Source organism: Empidonax traillii, unplaced genomic scaffold, assembly GCF_003031625.1.
Source record: "Empidonax traillii isolate 1590-97213 ecotype Southwest subspecies unplaced genomic scaffold, ASM303162v1 scaffold827:size534266, whole genome shotgun sequence".
Lineage (NCBI taxonomy): Eukaryota > Metazoa > Chordata > Aves > Passeriformes > Tyrannidae > Empidonax > Empidonax traillii.
In genome coordinates, this window is record NW_020956020.1 from 502,254 (window position 1) to 511,342 (window position 9,089).

General features: G+C 43.1%; 1 protein-coding gene across 1 annotated transcript in view; it reads right to left on the reverse strand.

Annotated features, from left to right (window-relative positions):
- PRG4 (proteoglycan 4) overlaps nucleotides 1-8,708 on the reverse strand; it is an 18,202-nt gene extending 9,494 nt beyond the window's left edge. Inside the window, exons 1-4 of the mRNA XM_027901960.1 lie at nucleotides 8,615-8,708; nucleotides 4,061-4,180; nucleotides 1,879-1,980; nucleotides 5-409 (exon numbers count right to left, since the gene is read on the reverse strand). Of these exons, the coding sequence (XP_027757761.1) occupies nucleotides 5-409; nucleotides 1,879-1,980; nucleotides 4,061-4,180; nucleotides 8,615-8,708 (721 nt within the window). The remainder of the gene's footprint in view (nucleotides 1-4; nucleotides 410-1,878; nucleotides 1,981-4,060; nucleotides 4,181-8,614) is intronic.
- Nucleotides 8,709-9,089: the final 381 nt, after the last annotated feature.

A 9,089-nucleotide genomic window follows, 5' to 3' on the forward strand; every position in this document is an offset into this window, starting at 1 on the left:
GTTGTTTCCTCAGGTTTTGGGGTGGTGGGAGATTCAGCCTCAGTTGTTGGTGCCTCAGTGGCCTCAGGGGTTGTTTCCTCAGGTTTTGGGGTGGTGGGAGATTCAGCCTCAGTTGTTGGTGCCTCAGTGGCCTCAGGGGTTGTGTCTTCTGTTGGGGGGATGTTGGTAGAGTCCCCTTCAGTCGCTGGTTCCTCTGTGGCATCTGGGGTCACATCTTCTGGTTTCTCTGTGCTGGGCAGTTCTTCAGTCGCTGGTTCCTCTGTGGCATCTGGGGTGGGGTCGGCTCCCTGTGGTGTGGTGGAGGGATCTGTCTGGGTTGTCGGTGGCTCTGTGGCTGCAGGGGTTGTCTCTGCTGCTTCTGTAGTTGGAGCAGGAGTGGTCTCTGGGTTTTCCAGTCCAGTGCCAGGATCTGTGGGACAAATACAAATGAGTTTCAGCTCCTGGAATTGCTGTGCGTGTGGCTGTGGTACACAAATGTATTGCACATCTGGCAATAGGTAGTGTTGTTGAATAAGTATATCTTTTAGGAGGGCAGAGCTCCCCTGGGCCAGGTTCCACGTGAGTCCCTGTGGTCCTGGGGACTCTGCAGCCGCCTGGCTCCGTTTAATTGTCCCTTTGCTAAGCTGTGGATGCCTGGGGGCAGCGCTGCAGGGTTTGCTTTGGTGCTTGTCAGGTGAGCCTGCCTGGGGGTTCCTGCCTCCTCCATGCTATGAAAGACAGTTCTTCTAACAAGGCACTGCCCTTCTCAGTCTGTTATTTTGATTTATTCCACTGCCCTTCAATGTAACTTAGTGTGTACCGATGAGCTGAACTTGCAGGAGGGAGATTGGGAAACAGGAGGAAAATAATTCCTGAATACAAAGTCCTGATTGCATCTCCTACTGTATCTTTATATCTTGGATGGTTTTCCTCTTTGTGATTTATGGCTTTAAGGCTCTCTTTACTGATATTTATAGTTACATTGACTTGGGTCAAATTGTTAGCGTTCAGCAGAAAGGAATAGTATGTGTTTCTGCATTTCAGTCTTTAAGTATCCTGTCTCTGAAGTTTTGCTGTTTAGCTCTGTTTTCACACAGGTTTTGTGTTTGATCTGAGCAGAGCATTGCAGAACAGGTTTTACTCCCACCCAGCAGGTCTGAAATAGCATAACCCATAATCCTGATAATGGTCATATGAATTTCCTTAATTTTCTTTCATTTAACCCAGTATATTGATTTTTTTTTTAATAGAAAATTGCAACAGCAGAAAGGTAAGTACTCCAAATCTAAAACAACTTAAAAAAAAAAAAGGGGGGGGGGTGTTTTAAAATATTGGCGAGCCAGTACTGACTTTTAGTCTCATTTCATTCTTGTAACTTAAAGTTTCAAGTTCAAACTGATCTCCTGAGTTATCACTTCAAATGCTGGAACACAATACCAAAGAACACAGCAAAGCAACATATTTTCCAGTCAGAAAACCCAAATCATGTGTTCTCTGAAATTGCATAAGGCCTGGCTTGATTAAAGCTAGGGAAACCTGCTAGGGCATTTTCCTGTCTTGGTCCTGACAGTTCATCACTGTCCCAAAATACAACACCCTTCCTTTCCCAGCCATGGCCCTTGTCCAAAACTGACAATGGTCTGTTACATATTTTGGGAAGATGTGTGTGAAAATCCATCAGAGGCACCGGAGACATCACCACACTGCACCATCTGTGCTGAGTGAACTCTCCGAAGTCCTGAGGGCTCGCTGAGGTAATTGGTTTATAAACCGAGTGGTTCCAAGCTTGGTAACTGTCTGGTAATGTCTAGGATTGGCTTCCTATTTCCAGAGCAGGAAAATGGTCTTTAATGTTGCTTTAGGTAACACCCATCCTGTTTCACCCATATACTTGCCTACCTTCCACGGCTTCCTCTGGCAGCTTTTCCTCATCGGTGGATGACCTTTTAGACGTTGATTTGTTTTCTGGGGGCGTCTCCGGGCTTGGCTTTTCTGTGTGTGCTGAAAGAGATAAATATTTCCATTAGGTGATCGTTTCTTCTTTGTGGGTACTTGGTGTCAACTGCCTAAGAAGAAAGTGATTACAAAATGTCAGTGACCATCTTCCATATAAGTCTAAGTTTCTTCCTATCTATAGGACTCTTTACACTGTTATTTATATGAAAAAGTTCAAAAATACCCTTTGGATCCCAAAGTGTTTCATCAACAGGTGGGAGTGGTGTTTTACCCAGGACTGTGAGGTGAGGCATACTTGCCTAATGGCAATTTTGAGGTGGGAAAAAGGTAAATTATGAGTGGAATTCTACATTCTGAATATTTGACTTTTTTTTTGACTACAGATGATTTGGGACTAAGTCGCTATAGTGAAACTTGGGGAGTTGTCATGCTAGTCAAGTATTTACTTTGATAATCTCCTAAAGATTCGGTTACACTGCAGTTCTTCAGGTGTGATAATTCTACATAAATGATCTTTTTTGAGAGACATCTCGATAGAAATAGTTTTCTTGAAGGAGACAGGAACTACAAAGCAGGCATGGCCCAAAGAAACAACACAAGGTATCAGTACTAAGCTAACTTCTAGTAGGCTCTGGTTTAGGAGAAACAGGAGGTTGTGCTCAGATTTTCCAGCTCTGAAAAGTGTGTGGGGTTTCACTTGCAGCCAGTAAGAGCCAGATAACATCTTGTAATTAATTGTTGGGTCAAACTGTACAATTGGAAATGAGCTACAGGCTTAGGCTTGTACAACTTGTTAGTTGTGAAGGAAGTGCGATGGAGCTCAGGGAACTGGCTGAGTATTTTTATCCAGCCAAAGGAGCTGGTAACTGCCAGAGGTGTGTGTAATCAGCTTTTGACAAAACGAATGGGATTTTTTTGTCTCAAAGTGATGACCATGGTGTCAAAGGATTTATTTTCACAGCACACTCAAAGCAAGGAAGGTTGGGTGTTGGACTATATCCTGAAGCTGTTATTGAGGGAGAAAAATTGTAGTTGTTGAATAAAATCACGCTGGGAGCTGAAAAGGCTTTCAGAGGAGTCAGTAGTGGTGGAGGGGAATGTTTGGTTAGTCCTTAGCTGTGCACGTGTGTATCCAGGGGATAAGGGGCTTCTGGAGGGTAGGGAAGGTAGTGATGATAGGTGATGTACACTTGGTTTTGCTGTACAGAACAAAATGTTCAGAAGATGCTGAAACAGCAAATTTATTCCAAGAGGTTTACCAGATTTCTCAGTTATTCACACATAATATAAACACTAAAATATTGAGTACAGTGGTAGGCTGGCTTTGAGGATTCTTTGTTGGTTTTTGTTTGTTTGTTTGTTTTCAAAAATTATATACTGGAGCTTAATAAAATACAGAAGAAACTCTCTAAGTTTAGGAACAGTTGATTAATTTTTCATTATAATTGAACTGAAGAAAAGAGAAATTATTTGATAATCTTTTGTGAGTGTTTGGGTGTGTTAAACTTGGCAGAAAGAGGGAGACATGAAACAACCTCAAAGGCAGCCAATTCACCCCAAGACGCTTCCAAGACACTCATTGTCCTCTAGACATTCAGTCAAAAATGGTGACTACAGACTCTGTTTCAGTCTAGATGGCTGTGTAACTGCCTGGCAAGGCCCAGCTCTGTCCCAGGGCCTGGGGACTGGGAGTGTTGGGTGCAGTGCACTGAATGCTAATCCCTAACTCCTGCTGTTTGTCACACCGCAGGCTCTGGGAATTGGCTGGTCTGGGAATGCAGCGACCCAGTGCCAGGCCATATGTGCCCAGTGTGCTCACAGAAGGGGATCCAGGTCTGAAGGCAGACCTAAGTAAAGTTTAAGGACATGGTGAAATTAAACACCTTCATGTCTTGGTGATGGCTTCCAGCATATCTACCTGTATGTGTGCACAGTGTGTCCACGCTTGAGAATCTGGCCAATTTATTTGTGAAATTAGATTTTAATTTTTTTTCAGTGTTTTTTTTTTTTTGTTACCCTTCAGTTCTCGTGTCTCAAGAAGCCTGCAGAGTTTGTTTTCTGAGAAAGCAAAGCACCTCTGTTTTTGGATGTCTTTGAAAAACACAGTGAAAAAGCAGTTTCTTACCCTCTTTGCAGTGCTTGGCATAGTCCGGGCAGCATTTGCCGTAGCGCTCGCAGTCGGCATCGCAGTCGCACTCTCTTCCTCTCTCGAAGGCCTCGAAGCACCGTCCTTCACAGGAGGGTCCTGCACGAGGCACAGCAGCAGAGTCAGGCTGGGAACGTTAGCACCTTCCCATGGGGAATGTTTGCTCTGGATGGTGTAAAGAAGGGCCTTGGAAAATCAGGTGCTTATTCTGCTCTGCCCCAGGGTTTGTGGGTGGAACTGTGGGGTTGGGATCAGGCTGTGCAGCCAGAGCTGCGCTGTCACACTGCAGTGGATTGAAATCATTCAGGTTTGTGGTGGAACAGAACGTGATCCCCACCTTCACTTCAGCCAGGTCTCCATTCCCTCCCCAGAGAGCAGTGACCTCAGGCATGACAGTTAAATTCTGGGTTGGCTTTGCAAAAAGGTCTTCATCAAAGTACTGCTTTGCATCAGGAGTGATGTGTCTATCAAAGCATTTCTGAAAAAAAATTGGCCTGATCAGGTCACAGCCAAGTGTACCTGGTGTGTCTGGCCAAATATTGCAGCTTAATTGTGGGAATGAGTTAACTAAGTTACCCAGAGTGACTAGAACTGTTTAATGCAGTTCTGAAATTATTAATACTAAAGGAGTATCTACCATGTTTTGACATGATTAATACCCACACGGGTTTAATATTTTATTATTGGTTAACTTCTGACAACTTTGGTCACTACAGTGCTTCTATTGCCTATCAAATAATTTTGATAAATCAGATTGTTTTGGAAAAATGTGCACAGCTATTACAGCCTTCAGAAAAAGTGCTTCTGTACAGAAGTCTCTACTGAAGTCATTATCTCTGTGACACCCAGGGCATAAAAGCATGTTTTACAATTAAATCACTACCTAGTAAAATGAGGATTACTGTGTAGGCAGACTCTGAGCATCTTTTTATTACTGTAGATGTGGAATCAGTCTGTTGATGCTAGTGGATTCATCCCACATGCACAGGTAAGAATTGTTTTTATTTTATGACGTTAGGGCAGTTTTTATTCATAAATGGCATTTCTCTAATCTAGTCAGCATTGATGCCACACTAACTGGGCAGCAATCCTTAGTCAGACTGCCTGCATCCTTTCAGGATGACACCTACTGTGCTTGCCTGAACTCACTGATTTAGAGTAGAACAGGGAAGACTTTTAGCCTTAAATATTTGATCAAATGTTATGCAGATGCCAGGACACCTTTAGAATCCGATCCACAATTAATTAATAGCCTACATAATAAAGTGCCTCAGTATGTACTTTCAGCTACAAGAAATGTTGATGTTCCCTCACATATCAAAATGAGGATGGGCAGAACTGAAGTGCAAAGTGTTTCCAGTGTGTGTCAGGGCAGCAGAACTGGAATTTTAGGGAGTGCTGTGTCTGCATTTTGAACAACACTCGGCCTGTGTTGGTGGATCTGAGAAGTCTTATGTCACCCCTGTAATCCTACTGGAACTACAGTGTAGTGTAACAAAACTGCAGTTATCCAAGAACTGATACTTCTGACATTAGTACTTCCCAAGAAAATGGTTTTTAACTCTCAGCAAACAATAGCTGTCTTTATTTACATTGTGTGGGTTTGTAAATAAATAAGGCATAAAGTAATAGTCATTGAACCATCTTTTCCAGCAAACTCTGGACATGGTTCTGATCCAGAGTCAATGTCTGTCCATGGAAGGACAGCCTCTGGCTTTGGGTTAGACCCTACAGCATCCACACTTCTTCAATTTCAGCTGGAATGTGACAGAATTTCTCCCTGTAAAACCCTGACTTTGCTTTTACCACTTTTTTTTTGAGTAAGACAGACAGATACAGTACAAATGCACCAAGGAACAAAAAACAAGCAGTAAACTGTTTCTCCCCCTCTTGCCTAACTCTGCTGTTGTAAAAAGCAAAACCTTTGGCTTGGGAGTAACCTGCGGATACACAATTTCCTTTGGATTGTGAGAGGTTATCCTTGAGTTTTTGAGGAGGAGAACAACACATGGATGAGAGGGAACAAGGACACAGCGAACTAACAGACATTTAAGCATTCAGAGAGAAGACCTGGTGCGGTGGGGAGCTGGGAGGGGGATTTTGGGGAGAGGAACTGGCTGTGTTTGGGAACTTACCCACTGTGCAGACTTTCCTGAAGTCAGGGCAGCACTCCATGTAGTGGTGACAGTTAAAATCACACTGGCAGTCATGCTCTCTAGAGTACCCTGCCCCACATCTCCCTGTACAGCTGGACACATCTAAAATCACACAACACTGGTGTCAGCGTGGCCAAACCCCCGTGGGGCCCGAGGGAAAGCTGGACAGCAAAGGAGCAAAGCTGCTCTGTTTCCCTGCACAATGGGCTCCCTGCCCTCAGCATTGCAGCAACTCCTGAAGGTGTGTGGAACAGAGCTTTGCTCAGGGGCAGCATGTGCACCTGCAGCAGCATGTGTTGGGGTCCAGGGGGGTCCCCTGGGACTGACTGACCCTGCTGCTCCTGAAAGCCAGTGAATCCTTGGGGACTGGTTCTGGAGCATGGCCACAGGCATCTAAACCAGCCTGTACCTTAGACAGTACATCAGCCAGGTGCTTTGCTGCTTTGCTGACTTATTCTCCATCTTCATTCACCCTGCCTATGGTTATAGGTGTGAGTGTGCACAGCTCTCCCTGGCACACCCATTAGGGGTCTGATTTTCACTTTTGGTAACGTTCTTCCTAATAACCAGACCTAATCAGGTTAGCCTGCAAGCTGGAGAGCACTGTGATAATAAACACAAATCCCTGGAGCCATTTCAATTGGAAGTTTCAAAATCTGCCTACCCTCTACACCATTTTTTCCCCTGCTGTCAGAGAAGAATTTGGTATCAACGCTGAGGTCAGGAACAGTTGGGATATAGTCTTGGAGCCTTCTCCAAAGCACTGCCTGTTTGGTAATTAGGAGATTGCTTATCAGCAGGCTAACATAAAGCTCCTCCCATGATGGCTTTGCTGCCAGACTGCTGCAGTGCTGGAAAATGCTAGATCCTAATATATGCTGCAGATTAGCCTTGGAAAAGCAAGACATCAGGGGGTCTGCTTTCAAACTGTGAGCATTCAAGCTTGGCAGTGCTTTGCTACCTTCTACTGCCAGATATTCACCCTGCAACTAATCCCCTTCCTGTGCAAAATCTCTGCTAATGTAAGATGCTAACAGCTTCTTCTGGAAATGAAACATGCAGGACCACAGTGACGAGTCCCTAAATACAAACAAAGAAGCTGAACAATCAGCAAGCTCAAACAGAGTCAAGATAATCACATGAAACATTGAGGAACAACAAGGAAATAACAACAAATAACATGTAACAACACCAAAGACAATTTCTAACAGCACACACTCCACAGCTGTGTGTATGAAGGAAGACCACAGGGAAACAAATAATTACATATATTGTGATTTGCAGCAAGTAGTTACAGGGCTTGTTACCACTTCTTTACAAATAGCAAAGTGGGACTAGGGAATAAGTGGAGACATTAATGGACTGGAGTTAATGGGCCCTTAATACAGGAGTTAAAAAGAGAAGAGGGGACATCTTCCTTTATGATATGTGCCCTACTAATTGCACCCTTCTTCCCTTATGGGAAGAAAGTCCAAAATATTATACCTCTTCCTTCACTTCTTTAGTTTAGTTTATAACCTGTAAGGTACAGAGTTACTCCAAAGAAAAATGCCAGAATGGTCTGCTGGCTGGTGGTGAGAGCCTTGATGTTTGCTGAAGCCAGTGGGAAGGCTCCCATGGATTATCAAGGGTTGTGTCAGCCTGCTCTGCTCAGCAGGTCCCATCTGGCAGCTGCTGTGCCCTGGGGAGCTGCTCCCACACACAATATTGTCCCTTCTGCTATCAAGTATAATAAATTCTTTTCTACCAGCAAGTAATACACAATATTATCCCTGGAACAACCCAGTAGCTACCTGAGAACTGCAGAGGACTGGCCAGGCTGCAAGGTCTGCTTCTCCACAAGAGTGCAGCTTTAGTAAGAAACCAATTACAGAGCTTGGAGAGTAAATAAAAATCTGTATCCTTAGACAAATGATTCCTAAAATTGCCTCAGTGGTGGGAATAATGGTGCATTTAATAGCAAAGCACTTAGCAAGGTATGGACATTCCTCTCCCTGAGCCTAATGAAATCTTTCTGACCAACTTATGTGGATATTGTCATTTTAGATTTTCCTTGAATCATATTGCAAATCACTGGGGCTGAAAATGTCAGTCTGAGGGCAATGGTATCTGCAGAATATGTCTACAGGAAAACAAACTGCTTCATCTGCAGTTGCATTACATACATGTTTTTCTGTAGTTCCTCCTAGAAGAAGAACTGTGCTGCACTCCGATTTGTTTATGAAAATATTCACCAGTGACAAAACTGAGTCCTAGTGCCTGGCTGAATAAATACAAGTTTTTAGAAAGGAGTATTTGATAAGGATGTTTTTGGAGCATTCTCAGTGTGTGTCAGACATCCTGGAAACCCTCCCTTCAGCTTTGGGTGTTACAGTACCTTGAGAAGACACTTCTTGAATCAAAGGCAGTGAAAGGAACACCAGGGATATGCAAAGGATGTTCCATCTCATTGTTACTTTCAGGTATGACATCGTTCCTGAAAAGAAATAAGCTGGCATCACTATGTGCAATTCAATCAGCCCACAGTTAAAAAAATATAATACTGGTTTGATAACAACATAAATAGCAAAACTGTTCAAGGACTCTTTACCCTATATTACTCTATAAATTATCATGATTATTAGTTGATCAGCTGTTAAATTTTGTACTAAGACTACCAAAATTCATTATTAACAAGTAACAGAAGTAATTTTATGCAGAATTTTATTATGTGAAGGCTGCAGTCAGTCTTCTTCTAACAAGGGTGTACTTCAGCACAAGAATTTGTAAAGTTATAATATCGGTAAATATAAATATTTATATAATATACAAAAATATAAATATAAATATAAAGGAAAAATATTAAGCAACAT